This window comes from Erpetoichthys calabaricus, chromosome 13 (genome assembly GCF_900747795.2).
Source record: "Erpetoichthys calabaricus chromosome 13, fErpCal1.3, whole genome shotgun sequence".
Lineage (NCBI taxonomy): Eukaryota > Metazoa > Chordata > Cladistia > Polypteriformes > Polypteridae > Erpetoichthys > Erpetoichthys calabaricus.
In genome coordinates this window covers 35,260,286-35,286,008 of record NC_041406.2, presented here as the reverse complement: position 1 = coordinate 35,286,008, position 25,723 = coordinate 35,260,286, and the positions used below count along the sequence as shown (strand labels likewise).

General features: G+C 37.7%; 1 protein-coding gene across 2 annotated transcripts in view; it reads right to left on the bottom strand.

The window, feature by feature from the left end:
* Nucleotides 1-25,723, bottom strand: part of LOC114664142 (protein NDRG1-like) — a 64,776-nt gene that overhangs the window by 16,398 nt on the left and 22,655 nt on the right. The window contains exons 2-3 of one of the 2 annotated variants that reach the window (XM_028818121.2): nucleotides 11,581-11,655; nucleotides 7,989-8,024 (exon numbers count right to left, since the gene is read on the bottom strand). In XM_028818121.2, coding sequence (XP_028673954.1) covers nucleotides 7,989-8,024; nucleotides 11,581-11,643 — 99 coding nt within the window. In that variant the 5' untranslated portion in view covers nucleotides 11,644-11,655. Of the gene's footprint in view, nucleotides 1-3,059; nucleotides 3,172-7,988; nucleotides 8,025-11,580; nucleotides 11,656-25,723 lie in introns of those variants that run through there. The other variant, XM_051936100.1, reaches the window with a different exon arrangement.

The window sequence follows — 25,723 nt, the reverse complement described above, 5'->3', positions numbered from 1 at the left end:
CACCAGTCACATTTATAATATACAAGACAGAACCAGTTTATTAAATGATAAGTGTAGTGGTCATTTTCTTTATAGAGCAAGGATCTTCAAAGAATAGCTATGATAAAATGAAATCTAGAGTACTACATTACATAGCAAAAAAAAAAACCATTCAGAATAAAGAAATAGTTTTGCAAGTTAAAATCCTTTTCTGAGTCATATATATTCTATTGTAAGAAAACATCCTGATCCACAGTAATGTTACTAAAAACTGCAACTCAAAACAGATGGAGCTATTGATTAGTAAAATACAACTTTATATTAAATTACATGATAAAATAAATGCACACCTAAATTGAAAATTTCTTTAAATCCAATCCTTGACCAATTAAATATTTTCAGTGTACAAATGCATCCAACAAATTGGTTAGATTAAATGAGTTCAGGGAGATGTAATGGGCAAAAAAGAAAGGAAATGTCCTATTCACTACTTCTGCTAGCTGGAAGCATGAGCCACTCCTGCAGATTATGAAATAAAGTGATTTTCATTATATGGAAATTCTAGTTATTTCTGAACATTAATAACATTAATTATTAAATAAGCAGACATGGGTGTGTCGGTCGATGCTTTTACAAGTTCTACTTGACCCTGCATAGATTACTATGGTAACATGAACCGTGTCAAATCTTGTGTTTATAAATGCATCTTTACACCAGGTCAGGTTAATTAATGACTTTAAAATTGGTCCAGTGAAGAAAGTGTGGATGTAGGCACAAGTGTGCAATACAATGGCAAGGCACTCCACCTGAGGCAGATTCACATTTATGTGTACTTTGCTTCCATGGTAGGCACTAGTTCCCTGAAATCCTGATCTGGATAACCCATTTTGAATACAAGATGGATGGTCTAGTAGTAAAAGTGTGACAGAGTGCTAATGTTCTGTTCTCCAACCATTTTATTCTTAATTATATGACCACTACCAAGAAATGTCCACATAAATACAAGTACCAGAGCCAGCACAGAGTAACACAATAATACATACATTTATTTGGACCCCTCCTTGGTTCAATGCATACAGCAAGGTTGTAGAATAGCCAAGGGTATTATTTAGGACTTGGGGTATTTACTCAGGACAGTCATGGTAGGACATTGGTTACTGTCCTGAGATTTTAATTTCATTTACATTCACCATCTATACAGAGTCTGCACATTGTCCTCATGTCAGAGTGGGATTTCCTCCCATACCCATGCAGACAGCTGCTTTAGATTGATTGCGAATTCTAAACAGGCCTAGTATGTGTGTGTATATATATATATATATATATTATATATACACATGAATGAGCCCTGAAACAAATGGGCACTCCATCCAGGGTTGCTTCCTGTAATGTACCTGATGATGCTGGGATAGGCGCCAGCATCACTACCCTGAACAGAATTAAGAGGGTTTGAGTTTATTATGTTCGTCTGATCTGATTAGGGTTAAATAAGATAAACACAGTAACAAGTTGGTTAACCATGATACTTCCAATACTTGGCTTAAGGACAGCTTGGGCAGTCACTGATTTAGTCAAATCGGAATATCCTAGCATTCAACAGTATTTGCTCTCACTCAGACTTAAAAGTACATCTTAAGTTCAAACACACGCCATTCTGTTTAATTGATCTTTATACATTATTTCAGGTATGCAGTATTGCAAGGTGAAGTACAGAACAATTAATTGTCATATTAAATCCTGGAAAATACCATTGTATTATTTAATTTGTAACAAGTATTATGCCATGGAGCCCATAAACCTGTACACTTTTTCAAATGACTGGTTTTCCTTTATGAAGCAGATTCTACCTTGGTTCTGTGCTACCTCCCAGGGGTCTGGAAACAAAGCAAACACTTGTAAATTGTGCTAATAAAGTACAGAAGAATATGATAATGCATGGTCTCACACTGTATTTATCACTTAAGTATGATTTTATGGTCTTCAGTGTAATAGGTTTAAAAAATGCTCAGAGAAGGTAAACAATACTAACACAGACCTTAAATAAATGATAAATTAAGCAGTAATTCAGGATTGTTAGGACCATAGCCATTAGAGGCTAAAAGGTGAGAAGCAACCCTGCATAGCACACCAGCCCATTACAAAGCACACATAGGTAAACCTAGACTCAACACTTTATAGACAAACCTGCATACCTACTAACCAGACAGCATACAAAAAACTTATATTCTATATAAAATATAAATATGTAAAATAAAGGATAATTTGGAAATTATCATTTATGTTCAAGTTTTACGGAGTCTATACTCCCAATACTGACAAGGTTTGTGCAGCTGTCTGGATTACATTTCATTAAACTTAATTTTTTGAGTTCTACAATTGTGGATACTTAGGGTGACATCTAAAATATGTGAGGCATATACACAAGTTGATCTTCAAAATGCAGTGAAGCTTCTCTTTAAGCATGCTGTGTGGAACAAAGGAGAGTTCTATCAACATTTTCTTTCTAACACTGACAAACTGAAGAGCTACTACTACTAGAAACAGTAAGCTTAGAAGTTTCAAATAACAGAAGTAAATGTTGTGGTAGATGACCCGATAGCCATGTTTTGTCTACAGTTAATGTATTCCACTTTCTCCACCTGTTTAAATTGTTCAGTTTCACCCATAAGCAAACAATCATTATCGGATTAGCATTTTAATTTTCTAACACAAGTCAAAATGCACAGCATCTACAAGGACTAAGTATATATATATATATATATATATATATATATATATATATTTTTTTTTTTTTTTATGTCCAAGTAGCCAAACAATGTACACATTATATTACTGAAGCACCGAAAATGTGTTAGCAAGATCAGGATTAAAAAATTCCATTAAAAAAAAAAAAAAAAGCAACTGCAAAGCAATTTTAAAACATTTTTCTTTTGTTAATGTGAAAAGACTATTTTATCTACATACACTTTTGCAATACTTTGAAAGCTTCTAAAATCATTCAGATACAGGAATTAATTATCCCAACATCTGCTCACCAGTCTCCAATTGTAGAACAAACTACAGGTTGTTCCTGTACTTACTGCAACATCAATCTCAAAAGCACAGTCATCCACATCCAAAACCATTGTCTCTGTATCTTGCAAAGGTACAGATCCAGTCGTGTTAAAAGAACAGAGGTTTATAGTCTCGATAGGTCCCAAGACTTCATTTTATACTGCTGCCGCCTGCTGTCAGCATAAGCTTTCCACTCCCGTGGTGCTTTGCATTTTCATCAAAACAAGCTAATTCTGGAAGAACAGATCATTAAATTGGATCAGTCAAAGCTTCAGGTCTGATCGCTCAAAGAACGCAGGTTCTCTCCAGTTCAGGGGCAAAATCTTGATGAGGTGGGTGGGTTGGGGGGGTGGGAAAGGGGGCGTTGTATACATGAGTGCAACAGATAAATGTTCAAATCTGTGTTGTAAACCAGTCAAACAAGACACTTCACAGTCAATTTCTGTATCATTTTATAAATAAACAGTAAATCAAGAAAGAGAAAAAAATATATAAAATCACCAGTCAAAGTATTGAAAAATACATTTATGCTATTATGAAAAACACTGAAAATGCTTAACTGCAGTAAAGGAAGGAAATAAAATTTAACAAAATGAATGAATAAAGTTAAAAATACTTCATTGTACTGGATGTGTGGAGTAGGAGATATGAATCAATTCTATTGAACCTGATGTATAGTACTTCTGGAAACTAGAATATGTTTATCATTAAAATGCACCCCAAAAAGGAAAGGGAGTAAGGACAGAAACAAAGTATAGCATCAAGACGGAAATAAGTGTAACACATTTTGTTTGTCTAGCTAACTTCCCATTTGATACCAGCACTCATCAGCTTTGTAGCTCCACTAAGCTCATTTAAGTGAAAATGTCATGTGCCGGAGGTTAGTAGTGTGTAGTGGAAGCACTGACAACAGATGGTATTTATCTTCTGCACCAACGTCAAAGCTCTTAAAGCTGCAGACATTAAACACTGCCCTGGAAAATAGAAAGACTAATCTTTTGGGATGGATCAGCATTGGACAGCCATCTGTTTACAAATTCTTACATTGCTGATAGTCGGAGGTGGCTTAGTTCTTATAGTACAAGAAAGTTTAAAAGCTATACATGCTAAAACATATGTTTATATAATATTTATAGCAGTTATTGATGAGATAGTTACATAATTGTGGCGTTATTGGTTACCTACAAAGCTAGGTAAATTTGAATGAGATGGTAGAAGTTATAATCTTCATTTAAAAACGAACAAGAGCTACTTTACAGAATTAATTTGGGCCCCCCCTATAAGACAGAGTACCCAACTTTATAAACCTCTCTGAAAAATCAGCCACAACAACTTTGTATACATTCGTTATGTAGTCCTCCTATGCCAAGTCGTCTGTCCCAAATTAACAGCAAAAGTACTAAGGCAGGAACTAACCCAATGGGTGGCCAGGCTGTCACAGAGCTCACTTATACTTACACACACACACACACACACACACACACACAATTTAAGAGTTGTATATTAACTTATTATTATTATCCTGCATGTCGTCAGGATATGAATGTTTTTGTAGCCTGGCCACATCTCATAAACACAAGAACATCTAACATCAGAAATTTTAAACATTATAATTAATTCTTTTGCAACATATGTTTAGCACATTTTAGGTGTAAATGTCATACAGTTTAATAATTTATTGTTAGTTTATATTTTGTATAGAACACCTTAGTGTACAAGTCTGAAGCACTTATAGTTAAACATATGTGCAACACACGGAATGCACAAAAACAAAAAAAAAATCACAACACCCCGTAAACAATAACCACAGTGGAGCAATAGCAAATGCAAGTTGAATGCAAATGCAAGAATCGCATAAAATTTTCAAAATCCCTTAACCTAATTCTAGGTCACAATACAAAAAAAAAAAAAAAAGAAAATCTTAGGGAGCTCATGCAAACAGATAGATGGTAAAATCACCATGTGAAGGAAATACAATAATTGTTTAAACGTGCACCATCCTCATGAGGTTTACATGATGCACCATCAATCTGGCATCTCTAAGTGCTGACAACATTGTTAGTTTCATGAAAAACACCTTCTTTGTGCTGCAGGTTTACATGCCTATAAACTTGGGACTTTGTGCCACAGATCTGAAGGTTTTATTAAAAAGCATATCTGTAGTACTAGGGTGTTGTACCGTGCTAAGCTATTATGAATGTAATGAGAAGTCAAGCAAAAAGACACCTTTTATTGACTAACTAAAAAGATTACAATATGCAAGCTTTCCAGGCAACTCAGACCTCTTTCTTCAGGCAAGATATAATCAATAATTAAACAACAACAACATTAATAATCATGAAACACAGAAAACGGCCAGAATTGTAAATGCAATTATCATGGCTTTTATGCAGATAAGTCTGGTATCATCCTGTACTGTTCACAAAAATATAAAAATACAAATAAAATGGATATGGGTTTTAAGAGCACTGCAAGGAACATAAAGCATTACTAAGCAGGAAAGCATTACTAAGCAGGTCATTCTCCACTAGAGAGCACTATGGAGCAGGTGACCATCTTGAAGTTAAGCAAAAAGGTATACTGTACAGCAATGGCAACATCTACTTGCATCACTCATTCCCACCCCCCCCCAGGTTAAAAAGTATAAAGCAATTTTCTTTGCATGTACCTTAAGGTTGCTCTTCTAAACAATTAAAATGTGACCAATTTCTTCCCATACTTACACTTTTTGTTTAACTGAATAATTAATTTCTATCTTTAATGTGACAAAAATAGTACTTGGGTGTTGTACCGTGTTAGCCATTATGAATGTAGTGTAATTACATCTTGCCTGAAGAAGGGGCCCCGAGTTGCCTCGAAAGCTTGCATATTGTAATCTTTTTAGTTAGCCTATAAAAGGTGTCATTTTGCTTGACTTTTCATTGACATAAAAGGAATTTCACATTTAAGACTGTTTCAATTTAAATGCAATTTGTTTTATTCACAGGATGCAATTAATTGAACTAAACTTTTTTTTATTGCACATACAGATGTCAGTTATTAAAGTAGTTGCAGGAAGATGAGTGCCTGCCCGAGTGTCAAGCAGTTGGGAGTAAGGGCAGCACCAGTAGCACAAACTTCACCCCCACATACAGACGAGACAAAAGATTAAGCAGCACTTCCATCACCAATGTGGATATAAGTGTGAATTTTCAGAGACAGTAGCTGTTAAGGCATGGTATGCTCTATATTTGTTCTGAGTACACCAAAAGAGGCTTCAGTATATATGGGGAGATAGAATTAACTTGAAAAGAAGCATGCACTGTCATCCAAGCTGGAGAAAAACACCACATCACACACACACACACACACACACACGAGTTGCACCTGGGTGAGAAACTGAAAAGACCGAAAAACCACCGAAGGAATACAAGAACTACATGGTGAGTACAGCATAAGATTCCAGAAGGATCTGTACCTCTGCTAAAACAAGTAACCAGTAAGCCGTTTTGGCTACATGACACTTCAAGGCTAATGGCAGAGTCAAACATACATGTGGAAGAATTTCCCTGGCTGGAAGTGAGTCCCAGAAGAATCTAAAGGCGTATAAATAAGAGGTGAGGGTGCAAGAGAAGGAAACAGACAGAGGAGGTGACAATGCAAGTGCTCAAAAGTGACAGGCAAGTGGGTATACCACACCACAAAATTGTCAGGGTGAAAATCTTACAGTTGGTCAGCTGATGTGTGGTCTACCTGGTGTTATACTGAATGGAAAGCATTGTTGAGGACTCGGAAGTCAGTTTTCTGCTAATGGCCATTGATAAAGTAAAAGAAATTATAGGAAATTTTTACATTTTTTTCATAATTAAAAGAAGTTCAAGGAGAATAAAAGCATTTCTTATACACTACAATGACTGCAAGATTAAGATCAGTTGTGTCCTTACAAAAATTGTCAATTTTAAGCTTGCGGTACATTACATGACTTGAGTCAGAGGGGATGTTAAAGTTAACAGATCCCTTTGCCTTCATGATGTCCAATCACACAACAAGAATTTGCAGAGGAAAAAAAAATTAGACAACCCTATGACTACTTTTCAGTATTTTTATATTTCCAAAGTATTGGAAACATGGCTGTATGAGGCCTTCCACGTATAACAAGTTCAGCCATAACCTGGGTCCTTTAATTTTTCCACGCTGAATTCTGTTGCAGTCCAACAAACAGGAGACAGATGAGTCATTAGTTTGTGGACCAGACTATGCACTGCATTTCTGGAGGAATGCTCACTGGTTCTCAGCTTTTGTAGTCACACAAACCCATTTCTACAACCAGGGGGTGAGTCAGAGACACTGGTCTGACAGACTTGCAGAAGATCTCCCGGACTCACTAACATTAAACAAAAATCTACGACTAGAAAATTACTGGTGAAGTCACATAAGAAGAGGGCTGTATTTAACTGTAATCCTGTGTGTTGAATATACACTATATACATATATAAACACACACAGTAATAAAAATCTATATAGCAATAGCAAGCATTTTTCACACAATGATAAAATGTAAATATCACTTGCTGGACACTGTCAATTATTGAGCATGTTCACTAGACCTTCAATAAACTTGATATTAGAAGTGTTATGCATTGTGAAATCAACAGACTTAAAAACACCATTGTCCTCAAGGTGTGATCATATCTTTAACCAATTTACTATAACTAGGTCAACTGATACAGTAAATTTGACTTTAGTGACAAAGGAAGAATGAGAGAAACTACAGTTGTCTATGACAAAAACAGAATTTCAAAATATTCAGCACATTTGAAGCTTCATAAATACTACACTTCATTTAAAAAACACAACAGTTTAGAAATTGACAGTTGAAAATAAAATGTATATAAAAAGTGTACTTGAAATATAGTAAAGTGATAAGGGCAGAAGTGGAAACAAAACAAAAAGAAACACACAACCAGCACCATTACCTGAGTGACCAACTGCTGGATAGCTTCTTTCAGCCCCTGTAACCAAAAAACAGGAAGAATATTAAAAGGAATAAAAGTTCAATATATAACAGGGTAAGTAAATCAAACAAATAAAGATTTTTTCCTAATTTGTTTCCAAGCACATGCCTATTAAGTTAAAGCCCACAGTGAACAAGTTTGGTTATAATGGGCTGGCTGCCCATCAGAACTGGTTCCTTCCATAAAGTCAATGCAGCTAGAACAGACTTCAGTCTTATGTTACCCTTAACTGGATTAAGAGAGTTTAAAAATGCATGTACAGATCAGAGTTAAGGGAGTGCCCAGAAAAGTATTCCAAAACTTTTTTTTTTAAATTAAAAAAAAAAACAAGAGTATTGCTCATAGATTCAAAAAAGAATAAATGGCAACCTGTATTAGATTAAGACAGGATTTTGATTGAGGATATTAACAATGTTACCAACTGTACTAAAAAGATTGAAGTAAAATGTAGGCCTTTTCTATAATCATGCAAATAAGACATGCACAAACAGTTGTCCAATTTCCACCCCACTGCACAATGGCTAGGGAAAATGTTTGGTCTAGCAGACCTCCATTATACTGGGACCAACCTGGAAACTTAAAAAGTAGTCACACAAGTCTAAAGACTATGGTGTTTTTGAAACCCATGGAACACGTTTCTGCTTTCTGGTGACCCTGCTCGGGATATAGTAGGTTTAGAAGATCGATGGATGGATGGATGAGATGCACAGCTATTTTTAGGGTGTCACTCAGTGTTGTGCTTTAAAATGCATACACACAATAAATAAATATACACATATAGAATATACACAGTAATTTACATTTATGCACAATTGTCCATTATATGCCAACTCTTTACTCGAGACAAAATACCTAACAGAAGGCCACAACCCTCATCAAAATCAATGACAATTGGCTTAATTTTATTTTACTTTACCAACAATAATATTGGATCACATGGTCAATTCTTTATAATGATCTTGCACACTGGTTTCTACTATAGTAGGACAGTCAAATTATGTTGAGCTACTGAAATATGATATTAAAAAAACTAAATACTTTTTATATATAAAGTTTGCTGGGCATATTAAAATTTACTTATGAACGAATTAAAGATTGCAATTCAGTGGGCTAGAGGAATAGTGCTAATGTACTCCTGCTACCTTTAAAAATACAGGATAAAGTCAACTTTCTGCATGTTGGCCTATAATTTCTGGGATACACATTATTACCATTCTTGGAGTATACAAGTTTTGTAAAATCATAAGTTACAATATTTTAGAGTTTCTCCCAACCAGTTCTGAAATAAAGCAAAATATCTCTCAAAATCATGCTTGGGCACATTCAGGGATACCTGCTAATGTATTAAAGCATACAGTTTAGTAAATTGATACAAACGTCAAAAAGGAGGTAGAAAATAGTGACTTGATACAACTACTTATGAACGATGCCAGATAATAATCCTAATTGGAAAATTAATACAAAAAATATATATTCTATATAGCATGAGTTTAGAGAGGAGAATAAGCATAGATTTTATTTTGAGTGAACAGGGATCTCATGTTGTTCTTTTATCGCAGTGCGATCCAGTCTGTCATTACTTTCAGCTCCATTACCTGGTTAAGTAGTCTGAAAAACCAAAACTAAACTCCTACTGCAGATTACCAAACATGCAGTTGAAGTTATTGTGGCTGATGTAGATTAAGTAAGTGTATCAAAAGGACAGTGTTTTCTGGGAATAGAAATCAACTGATGGACACCCATTACATGTAGAGTTCAACTTCAGTAAATCAGGGAGGAAGGTTGCTTTAAAGACCTACACAAATTACTCCAAACATCACTTTATTCAGAGTGCCATGCACCTTTTTAAAAAGGAGAATAGGAGATATGAAAAACTCAACATAATACATAATAAAAAAAAAATCCAGAAGTATACAGTTTTAGGTAAAAAACACTATCAAACAGAATTATTTAGCAAAGAATTAGTTTTCAGATTATGTAAATATTTTAGACTTTCTATCCAAGTTTAAACCTGTCATGTCTTTGATTTTTCTTTTTCTTCTGTCTGTTATTGAAATCAACCAAGAAGGCAAAATTCATGTTTTGACCTGTAAACATGGCTAAATAAAAATCTTGAACCTACCAGCTTTGTGTTCAACGAGCGGGCTTTCGAGATTACAAGAAATTTAAACTTTCATTTACAGTTGTATTGCCTTAACACCATTTATCAAGCCACATACCTTGACTATTACTCCTCTGAAAGAGGACTATGGTAAAAGTTAGGTTGCTATTTAAAACATCTCCCCAGTATAACTGCAAGCAAGAGAAACCTTAAATACTAGAATACATTTAAACATTATAGTTGCTGCAGAGTTCACTGCATTTCAGAACGGAACGATAGCTAAGCTGATACCTGAACCTGAATGGGATATTCTTGGGTGCTAATTTTGCAGGTGGAAAAAAAGATTAGCTGCTGTATGCTGAAATTTTAAAAAATGCAAGTTGTAAGCATTTCGCATTTATAGTGTATGCTTATCGATTCTAAAAACAAGTCAATATAATTTTGCAGTTTTCAAAATCCAAATATTTTTTAAATCCAAACATTGTGGTATCAATGAATCTCTGAAGGCACACGGTTATTTAGCATTAGAAATTCATTTAAACCTAGTCACGTAAAAGGACCAGTCCTCCCTTGCATGCAAAGGAGATGCAACACACATCCTATGCTCCAAGTGAGGTTCATTGTCAAGGGGGAGAGGTATCCTTAGGTTTTGTTCAGAGTATCCAGAAGTAACAACCACTGGTGCACAGAGACAGAAGACCCTGGGGGAAGTTTTGCTAAAGGAAATTAACCCCTACCTCCATTCATCATGTATGCACAGTCTACGCTTCATATTATGGTGACCATACTATCGGAGGACAACTTTGAATGTTCTAGAACTGGCAGCCCCAGGGATTCCAGAGGGAATCCTTACACTTAGCAGTAACCAGAGTTGTAGTGAATTTAGAATCAGGTGGAAACAGTTCAATTCCAAGGAGGAAACGAGGTAAAGTAGGACATTGAAGTGATTAGAGTAAGTCGATAAGCCCCCTCACATGAGATGATTGGGGGGGGGGGGGGGGGGGGGGGCACAGAACCATTTGCACTTACGGATAGATACTTGTGTCCAGCTATCAGACACATTCTGTAAAACTGGAGTGATGAACGCCAATGGCCCAAAATGTTCAGAAAGAGGACTACTAGCAGTTCTTTGGAGTCCTATAACAGTTTCAGTAGGAGTTTGCTTAACTTTGGCTTTTAAACATTCCCATAGCCTTGCTAAACAGGTTATATCCAACACGCTTGTGAAGTTCTTGTAGGTACCATAAATGCACACAAGCAATTCATGTTTTCAGACAAAGATCTTCTGATCAAACCTTTCAATGCAGGTGTATGCAGTATAATTAATTACAACAAGATTTCTTCCAGTTAAGAAGCTATTTATTTTTACTAACCACCTTAATATTGGTGGTTGTATGGGGGGGAGAGATAGTAAAGAGGAAAAAAAAAAAAAAAAAAAAACAGTATATATACCGGCAAATCACGTTCAATAAGTGGCTTTGACTCCAACTGAATATCTTGCATTTCATCAGTCATGATGAATGGAATCTGCAGGGGAAAAAAAAAAAAGTTTATTGGTAAAGAGTCACAAAAAGCACATACAAATGTTGGCAACTTATCACTTTAAATGGCAATTGAATTAACCATTACCTCAAACCCATTTTAAGCACAAACTAACTCACTAAATGTCTTACAGGAGTACACGAGAAAGAATAATATCAATGTATTTTACTTTAAGGAATCTCTGAAGTAATCTTCATACATTGGCAATGACCCCTTTAAGGATTTAATTCATCCCTCAAGGACATCACTGCAAGTGCAGTTTTAATGTACGGTTAATTCCATTGTAAACAGAGTCAGCAAACAGAACACTGCACAACAGAAAGAAAGAAAGAGGAATGACAGATGACAAGACTGCGTTTCCACCTTTGAAGTGAAAAGTCTCAGAAAAACTGCACCAAACCCACCATTAACTTTTATTGCACCATCCAAAACTTAGGGATAAATGAATAGGCCATCATTGAGAAACTTTGAAGACAATTAAAGTGCATGCCCCAGTTAAATGCTCTAAACTACCAATTCTTTTATTTACATTCATAACTTCTTGAAATTTAAGTACTGATTAAATTCTGTCTATGCAATCAATGCTATATGCTTGCATACAGATATACTGTACATTAAACTTTTTCAAACCCATTTAATCCAGTTCATGATCACATTGAGGGTGGTGGAATGTAGGTTATCTCGTAACATTAGGAGTAACTCAGGAATTGGGTCTAGAGAGAGCATTGGTCCATCATAGTGCCAATTTATGCTCACACTCACAAAGAGTTAATCTATCACCGTGCAGAGACACCACCACAAACTCCAATAAGGGCATGGGAGGAAAACCTCTGCATCCAAAAAAAAAAAAACAACCACACCTATAGCCTTTAAACCCAGAACACTGGACCTACAAAGCAATAACACTAATCAGTGCATCACTATGCCTCCCAGATCACAAAAAGCATGCTAAAAATGAAAAAAAATTAAAAACCTTAACAGGACAAAATTTAAAAAGCAAAGTTCACTTTTAGAACACCTTAGAAATGGTACTCTCTTTATACACCTTCACCTTAGTGCTACTTCCTTAACATTTCTCTCCTCATTCTAGAACAGCCACAAAAGTAATTTCTAGTGGGTCTTACTGATAATCCTGGACAAATTAACAGTTTTGCTTCCAGGAAGAAAAAAAAATTGGTGATAGACAGCTTCACCCTGAATACAAATACAATTTCAGATTGACTGTTATCACATAGGAACCTGGATAAACATGAAATTAATTTATTGAAGTTAGCACGTTTAATCGCTTAATGATGCCGACACATTTCAATAGTTCAGTTGAGCTAAAAACATTGTTTATTTCTATGTGTGCTCTGCATCTGATGCTTCTCGTTTCGGTGTCCGCAATAGTTTGATCTATTCCACAAAGCCCTGATTCTGGTTTACACATTGGTGCAATGATCTGGTGAAACCTTTTACCATGTTCATCACAGACTGCACCAGGATTAGCAGAGAGGCATTCCAGTTGTGAATGTAGAAAATAAATCTTTAGCAACAGGTTACACTTCATGGTTTTGTATGTTGTCAACCAGCTGGACAGTGTTTGGTGCTCTGCAGTTGCCAAGAAAATTCAGAACAACATCCTTGAATGCCTTTGATGTAAATTCCTCTGGGCCCACTAGCAGATCATCGAATTACTTGTCATTGCAGATATGTCTGATTTGGAGACAAACCAATGTCTTCCTTAATCTTGGCACCATTATTTGTGAAAACAACCATTTCAGATATTGAAATCTTCCACCTTCTGTGTTATTTGCTTCCACATATTTTTTCAATAGATCCACGTTTTATATGCAGAAGAGGCAAAAATATATTTGTTGGGCTGAGAAGTGGTTTATGTGCCACACATTTCTACTATGGAACCAAAGGCTTATGGAGCAGCCAGCTTTATTAAAAACAAAAAGACTCTTTAGCTATCCAATTCTCAGTACTTGGAATTCAACTCATATACACCTAGTAGTAGTTCCATGACTTTTAGATCACCACAGACATTCTAGTTGTAGTTGTACCTTGTATCTTTCAGCAGTTCTATGTTTTAAAGGTTTTATCATTTGTCTACTGAATAGCCAAGGGCTGTTAAAGGGTGGACATTACTATTAAGTAGCCAGATGCTTTCAGCCAAAACAGGGATGAATCAACAAAAAGACACCATTGTTGGGGGGCTCATGCTCACATCCCAAAACCTTGCCTGGAACAAACAAGACAGCTTAACTTGTGCTCAACATATTAGTAGACTTAAAATATGAGAGGAAATCACAATAGGCAACTGCAGTAAAACTGCGCATAACAAAAAATAAAGGGGTTATTTGTGATCAGCAGGCCAAAATCCACAAGATAACAAGGAAACACCTTTGTTGTTCACTGCCACATATCACTTGGCAATTCTCATGTTAGCAAAGGCAGGTCTCATTCTTGCAATGGTTAAAAACATATGAATGTAGTCCACGTATTAACTATTACTGTAGGTGGTGAAGGGGTGAGAGAGGTTAATAAAGGACAATGGATCATTATGGGGACAGAACAACCAAGCTGTGGTGGGCAATTTAGCCATGACACTGTGGTACGCCCTATTCTTTTTGAAAGCTATACTGGGATCATTTATGACCTGAGAGTCAGAGGACTCAAAGGACTGCACCATTTTTACAGAATGCTGTCCCCGAAATTTCACTTGAGCATTGGGATCTACACACAGACCACACGGTAAGTGCCCCCGAATAGCCTCACCAAAACCTCTTCCAGCAGCAACCAAGCTTTCCCTAGATGTTCTGAAACCTAATTTCTGGCCAGGCCCAGACATGTATAGCTCAAGGCGGATCATCTGTTCTGAAGTACAGGCAGTATGGGCTGCTGTGTGACATTAGGCCGGAGTTATACTTCACGCGACGCATGCTGCAGCGGACGCTCCTGCTACGCAAGCGTTGTTTGAAGTGTTTATACTTGCGCGCGTACTTTACGTAAATCTGGAGGAATCCGCCAGGTGGCAGTGTGAGATATTATCACAGTGAGAACATATTCGGCTTCTCTGTGTTGTGAATTGCCTAGAACACCCATTAAATTCCGATGACACCTTACCTCAATATCTCTGAAAAGGATGTTTATTGATTAAATCCAGGGATGTGTCCATTCCAGCAAGCATTGGGCACGAGTGAGAAACAATCCCTGGATGATGCCTCGGCTCATCGCAAGGTGAATACAAGCACACAAATACACTAGCGTCATTTTAGCGGCACCAAATCCCCAAATCTGCATATCTTTGGAAGGAAACTGGAGCACACGGAGGAAACCCAGCAGGAAAACATGTAAACTCCAGGCAAGGAATATCAGCGATGTGACTCCCTGCAAGACAGCAGCGCTAACGCTCTGCCACTGTGTCACCCCATGTGTGTAATTATTAACAGTATTCATATTTAAACGAAATTACCGATTTATCTGTAAAATGTAATATACATACTTTAATGCTTTTCATCATGAAAGTGATATCAAGTATAAACCTAAGGATTCTAAATGTGCAGAGAGTTGGAATATCATACATTTAATGTGTTCAGTGTGGCGATCTATTGCTGGCGATTCACTGCTGTCAGGAGCAGAGGAAGCCCTAGAAACAAAGATGGCACAGAAGACGGTATGTGAGAATTTTAAAACATATTGTGTCATTACGATCGGGAATATGCAACGCTTGAATATAAAAGCACCATGAATACATCTGTATGTCGGCATTTTGCTTCACCACATCAAACCATTTATCAAATATCGAAGCGCGCACACTGATCTCGTAGGATCCGCAAAGCGGCTTTCTGTCACATGTAGATAGTAAACAGAGACTGACGTCACATTCCAACTTTTAGCACACTGCGCCCCCAGACGTTTTGCTGGTACTGCAACTCGTGCACACGTCGCGTTAATTTCTGAGGACCTGCTCAGAGGACGCATCAAATGAACGCTCAGAACGGGTGGCGGCCATGATGCGAGTGCGTACGCGTTCTGGGTGTGAAGTATAAATGAGCCCCAAGAGTTACTCACTTTTTAGCGCTAGTGTTATTTTATTAACGTAAGATCTCAATACAGAGCCACCCTGTGACATCTACAAGTGTCACTTTCAGCTACATTAATGTTAACCTGGGAGTATGTTTAGAATCATTACCCTATTTAAACAAAACACACTTCCCTGGTTTTTATATAAAAGAGTACCGAGTGTTCCGATCTTTCAGGTTTTTCATTTAACAATGACCCTAAATTTTACAGGTAAATCAAATTTTCTGTTACCTACTATTGTATTTTGAAAAAAGTGAGCAAGACAAAAAGTCTAATTCTATATAGAAATAAAATTGTGATTAGTTAAAAAGTTTTGGTTAAATAGTGACACCGGTTGAAGTATATTTAAGTGCACTTGATCAATAGCTCTACACAACATGTTTTAAGTGTCTAACAGGGATGGTTCAGCCTTCTAGTTCAGTCACCATACAAACATACATAAGGTAAGTCAACTTGTGTTTTCTGATCAATAAAATAAACCATCATGGTGCTAGAGTGGCAATGTTTGTTAAATGTTTTTTGAACATGCAGGAAAGAACTTTATTGCACTCTGTACATGTGACAATATACTATTGATAAGATTGATAGTCCCTTCTGCTGAGAATATTTAAGGATGAAACGTTGCTGTCTAACTGGTATACAATGCATAATCTATGCCACATTTGAAAGTCACAATCAGTCAAACAATAAACATTAGTCTCACACTTCAAGAACTTACACAACATATCTGTAGTATCCTCCAAGTACATTTCCAAATAATTTATAGGGGTGTGGCAATGGGGAAGCCTTGGCTAAACATAGTTTTCTCAACAAAGGCCCATCAGCCGGAATACTGGAGATTAAAGAAGTTCCTAGGTCAGTAAACTGTAGCCCCTGACTAAATAATTTATTCCCAGTCATTTGCTGTGACAACAGTTTTTCCTCAGAACTAGCTTTGCGAACATACAACCAAGTTCAGAGCAAGGCAAGATCTTGACACTGACAAACTTACAGTTGCAAAAATCTCACCCAAACATTTAAGCCATCAAGGAACACATTTACAAGGATTTCAGTCTTCCCATATTATGATGGCCAACTGCATGAAGTCCATTCTGTTTTGTACGGTGCTGCTACTTCACAACTCTTAAACCCTAGTTACATTTTCTGAGGTACTTTGTGTACAGTTTGCAAGTTTCCCCTGTAATATGTAGAGTTACTACTGTACATGGACTTCAGTTACCTACCACAGTCATAAACGTGTGCATAGATTTACTGCTTAGTTTGAAGTCAACAGTTACTGGCCTGGCATGCATGTGCAGGTACATTCCATCATTTGTTGTTTCCCCTTTATGAACAAAGCAGACTCTGGCTCCCTTTAACAATACTGGATTCCAAAAATGGATAGAGGAAATACACAGATCAATTGTGATTTAATAGGTTTCCGGAGTAGGCCGGAGGGGGAAGCACATGTTATATTGAGCCAGATTAAAGACAGAAATCCAATACAACTTTCAAATGAAACCTCACACTGGTCATTATCAGTCTTGTTTATTGTCCAAATTCACAGTCTGTGTAAAAAGTACGCCAGAACTGTACCTATCACTAAAAAAAAAAAATCAGTTACAGTTTTTAAAAGCAGCAACAAGTGCAATATATTGAATAAGCAACATCTTTCTAGTAGCAGTCTCACTCACTTGCATTTTAAAAATACCACCCACACAGATTCCAGCACCACACATCACGTGCATGCCTTATGAAAAGAGGAGCAAAGACTGAACAATACAAACCTAAAAGCATGTTTTGTTCAAAGACAGTGTGCGTTTTGTTGCGAAGAAAAATAAGCTTCAGTCATAAATTAGATTAATTTTCCTTCTACAATTTTGCTGATTCAGCAGATATACTGTTTCCCTTCAAGTCACCTGCCACATAGCAGGAAAGAGTAAAACATTGAGAGAGAAAGCTGTGTTAATAGGTAACCTACAAATAAAATACAAACTCATCTTCCCCCATTCTGTGCCTTTACAGAAATGGTTTAATAAAACTCATGCCATACTTGGAACACCATAATCTTTAATCTTGGAAGGAAACCTTCAGGGTCTTGAAAAAAAAAATCATTTTGGCAGGGTTAATAATTCAACTCAAACACTTTCATTGCTGGATTTGCTAATGCAGATTAAAGATTGGCCCTTTCTTTAATGTCAGGTGCATCCAAAGGAATACATTAAAAGTTAATTATCTGAATTTCTTTTTATCACAGGAAGGAGTAGAACCTTGATTTGCCATCATTAGTGAATCTGGCAATGAGTGGAAGGCTTTAAAGACTCTTTCTGATCCTTTATGTATTGCCCATAAAATAATTGCTCCTGTCCAAATACTTATGGACCTGACTGTATAGACATCAGCCTCCTGTAATCCTAAAATGAAATGAGCAAGAATAACGGGATAGACATAGTCCAGCTACTGTATATCCTCCACTACAGTAATATTCTCATGCCAATGGTCCACTGTGCATTTTGTTTGGAGGACAAACATTCAGGACAGGAGTTTATATACCACCATGTTGCTTATGAGTCATAAGCAGCCCTTACCTTGTATGTATGGAGTATGCTCAGTAAATGGATTCATTTACTGGAAATGTTATTCAGAAGTGAGGATATGATGAAGAATTGTCATTGTAGGAAAACCATTAGAGTGAGAGTGGCACTGGACTATGAAACTGATGACTGACAAATTGTACAGTACAATAACTGAAACAATATGTAATCACTTTAGCAGCCTACAGACAGTAGGCCAGTCAGCCATCAACAGAGCTCTGTACTATAGCTCAATTAACAATGCTAAGATAAACAAAAAAAAAATCTCAAAGAATGTATATACTGTGAAAACCAAAGTGAAAAGGAACAATGATGATCATCAAAAAAGGCAACATACTGGGTTTGAACTGCATGCCTGGTTGCTGTCCATGTTGCATTTACACATTCTCACTGTACCTACATGGGATTTCCTTCAGGGTTCTCCAGTTTTCTCACATCCCAAAATACAAGGTCACTTATCTGGCAACTTTACACTGGCTCACATGTGAATGTGAGCATAGGTATATTTGTTATTGAGCCCTGTGACGGACTGATATCTTCTTCAGGATGTTTTTTTTGCCTTGTGCACAGTACACCCCATAACCATGAATTTGATAAAGGGTATTTAAGAAATGAGCAGTGTTACAGAAAAAAAAAAAACTCACTGAAAAGCTAACTGAAATTCAAAATGTCAATTCCCAAAAGGCCCATCTACACAGACGAGGTGTGTGACACGATTACATGCGTAAGTGTTGGAGATGTGCCCAATATTTGATGAAGTGTCATGAACATTCAGGATGTTTGCTTTTGAACAAGAACGAGTGAATATCTTATAAGAGAAACAGGGAACTTCAATTGGGAACAAGAAAACAGAGTTGAGCAAATACATTCATCTATGTTACAATACCACAAATTTTAATTGACCTGTTCAAAGGCAATATCTCAAGCTATCCTGAGCAAGTTATTCCTCAAGGATATTACATTAGATAAATATCATTAAACAGAGACTGATGAATACATGCATGCAGAGAAACACAACTTTATTCTAAGGGAAAATTTAGCTTTTACAGAAGCTCAAGAAAGATATAGTACAACTTCAACCCTTAAAACACAAACATACACACAAATTGTGACTTGGCTAAAGAGGAGAGCAGTCACAATAAGCAATTATAAAAGCTTTATTGCCTTGGGTATTAAGAAGCCCCACTGGCACACTAAAAAGTGGCTAAAACTACTTTATGATAGGATATCAGGGAAGATGTGCAGTATTGTTTATAATGGCTATCAGTTTTTTATTCATTATTTTCTGCTACTACCTCCAATGGTTTGAGAATGTGTTCCATAATGGAGCATGCCCTCTTAATTAGCTTGTTGATTTGGTGGGCCTTTCTTGAAATATTGTCAGCCCAGTACACTGTGCACTGGACATCAACATTGTAAACATACATGCACATGCATGGGTAGAATTGAAACCACTTTAAAAGATACTGACTCACCAAGCTAGCATTCTTGGTTCATCATAGTTCCTGAAACAATACTAGTTACATAAGAATTTGTGGGTGAAATTAATTTCACATCTGTTGCCAGGTAGTGCAACACCTAATTAGACTCCAATGAAAAACCTTTGTAGCACTTAGAATGTTAACATTTTATTCTTCTTAAAAAATGGTACCATGCTAATGAAATTAATTAGTGTCCTAGAAGTACAGGCATTCACCACATAGCATGCTATAATTTCATTCCAACATATACTTGGTGGAGCACAACATTAGGACTTCTACAGCAGCACTAAGCAGTCAGGGAAAACGAAAAGTATGTTAAAACTTGAAACTTTGCTTGCATTAAATTTTCATTAGTTATGAATGTAGAGAAAAGCCAAGCAAAATGACACCTTTTATTGGCTAACTAGAAAGATTACAATATGCAAGCTTTCGAGGCAACTCAGGCCCCTTCTTCAGGCAAGATGTGGGGCCTGAGTTGCCTCGAAAGCTTGCATATTGTAATCTTTCTAGTTAGCCAATAAAAGGTGTCATTTTGCTTGGCTTTTCTCTACATTCATAATGGCTAACACGGTACAACACCCTAGTACTACATTAGTTATGATGCATATTTCAGAATTCCAAGAAGTATCAAACACTCCAGCAGCAGCATTTCTAGTTGAGGTATCCAAAGGACTGTGAACGAACAAGGAACAGCCCAGTGAAATAAATTAAGATAAATAAAATTACTGTAGTTATCTTTATTTTAAACTGAAAACACATTTCCAAGCTCTAAGTTAAACATTAATGACAAAGCAGAAGGGTCAATATGCTCTGAAAAAAACAACATGGTGTTGTAGAATTTTGCTTCAGTTGTAATTTATTCCTCATCTCAGCTTATGTGCTGCTTGTGTGTCGTTTCTTGCGGTGCCCAAACTTTCATCACACAAGTGTGCATCTACACCTTTTACTATTCAGGTAGTGGATGTAGATGTGGTACATTGCCACAAGTACTTGGGAGTCAACATCAATGACAGGGTAGACTGATTTTGTAACACAGAAGAACTATATAATAAAGGCCAGAGTAGACTTGTTTCTTAGTAGACTGTTCCCTTAATGTGGTTAGTGACATTCTCAGTTATTGCTAGGGCAATTTTCTACAGTATGGTGTGCTGGGACAGTAACAGGACTTCAAGAGGGGACTACTGAATCAGCACAATGATTAAAAAAGGTAGGTTATGTTCTGGGAGACTCTAGGCCTGCTGAAGGTAGTAATGAAGGAAAGAATGAATACAAAACTGAGGGCCAATATGAACAATGCTGTATATCCCCCTCTGACACACTAACAAAGGGGACTTTCAGCCATCAGATTATTCAGCACTAGTGTGTTAAGTAGTGCCGCCAGGGCTCCTTTATACCAACAGGAATATGCCTGTATAATGCCTCACTGTGACTGCTACTGCCAAGTCAGACATTTTCTTTCTCTTCAGTCATGCTGGTGTGTGTTCAGACTACATTTTGTGCAAGTATCTATCAATTTAATTAGTGTCATTAAATTAAATTGATTACATCTTGCCTGAAGAAGGGGCCTGAGTTGCCTCGAAAGCTTGCATATTGTAATCTTTTTAGTTAGCCAATAAAAGGTGTCATTTTGCTTGGCTTTTCTCTACTATCACAAATGGCAAAAGGAAAGATGTTAAAAATGCAGCTATTTTGTGTTTATTTAGCATGTACATTTAGGTAGCAAAACTACCAAAAAAATGAAGTGAAGGAGAAAGGGCAGCACCAAAACAGCAGGCCTTATAGGATGTTCCCAGTATGCAGTGGTTAGTACTGACCAAAAGTGGTCCAAGGAATGACAACCAGTGAACTGGCAACAGGGTCATGGGTGCCTAAGGCTCCTTGATACACATAGGGAGCAAAGGCCAGTCCTGTCTGGTCAAACCCAGAGAAGAGCTACTGTAGCACAAACTGCTGAAAAACCTAATGCTGGACATGAGTGAAGTGTCAGAACACAGAGTGCATAGCAGCTTGCTGTGTATGCATAGCCACAGTGACCATGCTGATCCCAGTCCACTGCCAAAAGGGTCAACAATGGACACATGAACATCGGATATGGACCATGGAGCAATGGAAGAAGATGGGATGATCTGATAAATGACATTCTCTATTGGATCATGTGGACGGCCAGGTGCATATGTGTTGTTTAATTGGAGAAGACAGTGGGATGCACTATGAGAACAATGTAAGCCAGTGAAGGCAGCAAAATGCTCTGGGCAATGTTCTGCTGGGAAATCTTGGGTTTTGTTATTCATCTGGATGTTACTTTGACATGTACCACCTACCTAAAGATTGCTTCAGGCTACATACATCCATTCATGGCAACGGTATACATGGACAGCAGTGGCCCCATTCAGTAGGGTAATGCACCCAGATACACTGAAAAAACTGATGAGGAATTATTTCTGGAATGTGACAAAGAGTTCAAGATGTTGACTTGGCCTCCAGATCTTAATCTGACTGAGCACCTGTAAGATGCCCCACCTCATATCTTGCATACAATAATATATAAAGGTTCTGCTGCTAATGTCTTGGTGCCAGATGCCATAGGATACCTTCAGAGATTGGCAGCATGGTGGCACAGAGGTAGCACTGCTGCATCATGCCAAGGAGACCAGGGTTCACTTCTTGGGTCCTCCCTGGAATCTGCATGTTCTCCCCATGTCTGCGTGGAATTCCTCAGGGTTCTCCAGTTTCCTTTCACAGTCCAAAGACAAGCAGGTTAGGTGGTTTGGCTTGGCATCGCTAGTGTATGTGTGTGCGCCTTGCTGGCGTCCTGTCCCAGGGATTGTTCCTGCCATGTGCCCCGTGTTTGCTTGGTTAGGCTTCAGCATCCCCACCTGCAACAATGCTCAGGATTAAGCGGGTTAGAAAATTACCCTTAGGTCTTGTAAAGTCCATGCCTTGACGGGACAAAACTGTTTCCAGCAATGTTAAGTGGGCGATTTTAATTTTGTGGCTGATTGGTGTATACACTACTTCAAACAAAGTGCTTAACACACTGAGATTTAGAGCGCCTTACATGGTACAAAAATGGCTGATATAAACCAGTCTAGGGCTACAAGTACTAACAGACAGACAATACTAAAACTACTGCCAATACTGTACATTTCTGCAATTCAGCAAAGGCTCTAATTACAATTTTGAATTACTTTACAAAGATGTACATAATATAATTTGCATATTTTAAAATTTGAAAATACATGCATATCTAAATAAATTACCCATTAATGTCTACTGAAAAGTTCCTACTTTCAGTGGCTAAAATATAACTACGGATAAATCTAGTACATGTTACATTGACTCTATAAAGCTACAGAAAAAAATAGTAATTGAAAACAGAAATTATCACAACTTTAAAAACAACTTGCCCCATGTGTTCCCATGCAGCTTCAATGAGGGGAATCCAACTCAAGAAATACAGTTAGGTCCATAAATATTTGGACAGAGACAACTTTTTTCTAATTTTGGTTCTGTACATTACCACAATGAATTTTAAATGAAACAACTCAGATGCAGTTGAAGTGCAGATTTTCAGCTGTAATTCAGTGGGGTGAACAAAACGATTGCATAAAAATGTGAGGCAACTAAAGCAGCTTTTTTTAACACAATCCCTTCATTTCAGAGGCTCAAAAGTAATTGGACAAATTAAATAACTGGAAATAAAATGTTCATTTCTAATACTTGGTTGAAAACCCTTTGCTGGCAAGGATAGTCTGAAGTCTTGAACACATGGACATCACCAGATGCTGGTTTTCCTCCTTTTTTAATGCTCTGCCAGGCCTTTACTGCAGTGGCTTTCAGTTGCGGTTTGTTTGTGGGCCTGTCTGTCTGAAGTTTACTCTTCAACAAGTGAAATGCATGCTCAATCGGGTTAAGATCAGGTGACTGACTTGGCCATTCAAGAATTTTCCACTTCTTTGCTTTAATAAACTCCTGGGTTGCTTTGGCTGTATGTTTTGGGTCATTGTCCATCTGTATCATGAAATGCCGCCCAATCAATTTGACTGCATTTAGCTGAATTTGAGCAGACAGTATGTCTCTGAACACCTCAGAATTCATTCGGCTGCTTCTGTCCTGTGTCACATCATCATTAAACACTAATGTCACAGTGCCACTGGCAGCCATGCACGCCCAAGCCATCACACTGCCTTCACCGTGTTTACAGATGATGTGGTATACTTTGGATAATGAGCTGTTCCACGCCTTCTCCATACTTTTTTCTTGCCATCATTCTGGTAGAGGTTGATCTTGGTTTCATCTGTCCAAAGAATGTTTTTCCAGAACTGTGCTGGCTTTTTTAGATGTTCTTTAGCAAAGTCCAATCTAGCCTTTCTATTCTTGAGGCTTATGAGAGGCTTGCACCTTGCAGTGCACCTCTGTATTTACTTTCATGCAGTCTTCTCTTTATGGTAGACTTGGATATCGATATGCCTACCCCCTGGAGAGTGTTCACTTGTTGTGAAGGGGTTTCTCTTCACCATGGAAATGATTCTGTGATCATCCACCACTGTTGTCTTCCGTGGATGTCCACGTCTTTTTACATCGCTAAGTTCACCAGTGCTTGCTTTCTTTCTCAGGATGTACCAAACTGTAGATTTTGCCACTCGTAATATTGTAGCAATTTCTTGGATGGGTTTTTTCTGTTTTCGCAGCTTAAGGATGGCTTCTTTCACCTGCATGGAGAGCTCCTTTGACCTCATGATGTCTGTTCACAGCAAAATCTTCCACATGCAAGCACCACACCTCAAATCAACTCCAGGCCTTTTATCTGCTTAATTGATAATGACAGAACGACGGACTTGCCAACACCTGCCCATGAAATAGCCTTTGAGTCAATTGTCCAATTACTTTTGAGCCCCTGAAATGAAAGGATTGTTTTAAAAAATGTTTTAGAGACTCGCCTATTCAAGTACTCAACTTCGGGCGCTGAGAACAAATGCCAGTGCCGGTGTGGTTCCATATTTACCCGACGAGGTAAGAAGGCGGTATCGTGGCAGCAGAGCCGGCACTAAGCTAAAAAAGAAGCAGCTTGCGAGAAAGTGGCGTTTCAAGCCTCGGTGCCTTCTGTGATTCTGGGGAATGTAAACTCAATCTCAAATAAGATCGACGAACTGGCTGCGCTGGTGAAAAATGTAAGGACCTACAGAGAATGCAGTTTGTTGTGTTTCTGCAAAACGTGGCTAAATAACACCATCCCAGATGCCAACGTGGAGCTACCCGGGTTTAGCACAGTTAGAGCGGACAGAGATGCAAGTACCTGTGGTAAGCACAAAGGAGGAGGACTCGCTCTCTATGTTAATACACGGTGGTGTCACTCTGGACATGTTAACGTCAAAATCTCCACTTGCTGCAGGGATATCGAACTGTTGGCCGTAAGTTTACGTCCCTACTATTTGCCCAGAGAGTTTGGACATGTCATTGTTGTTATTGTATACATTCCTCCTCGGGCAGACGTGGAGTCAGCGAGTGACATCATCCATTCCGCTGTTGCTAAGTTACAACGCAGCACCCTGAGGCGCTTGTGCTAATCGCTGGAGACTTTAACCATGTGACGCTGGACAAAACATTGCCTGCATTCTCCCAGTATGTGGACTGTAACACCCGGGGAAATAAGACTATTGATTTACTGTATGCAAACGTAAAGACGCATACAGCGCCACCCCGCTGCCTGCGCTTGGGAAAGGAGATCATAACCTGGTTCAGCTTCAGCCTCACTATAAACCAAAAGTTAGAGTCCTACCTGTAACCACACGATCATTCAGGAAGTGGACCCCGGAGGCTGAGAATACTCAGAGAACTTTTTGGAACTACAGACTGGGATATCCTGCAGGGATCTCATAATGAGAACATTGAGGAAGTTGTTGACTGCACTACTGACTACATCAACTT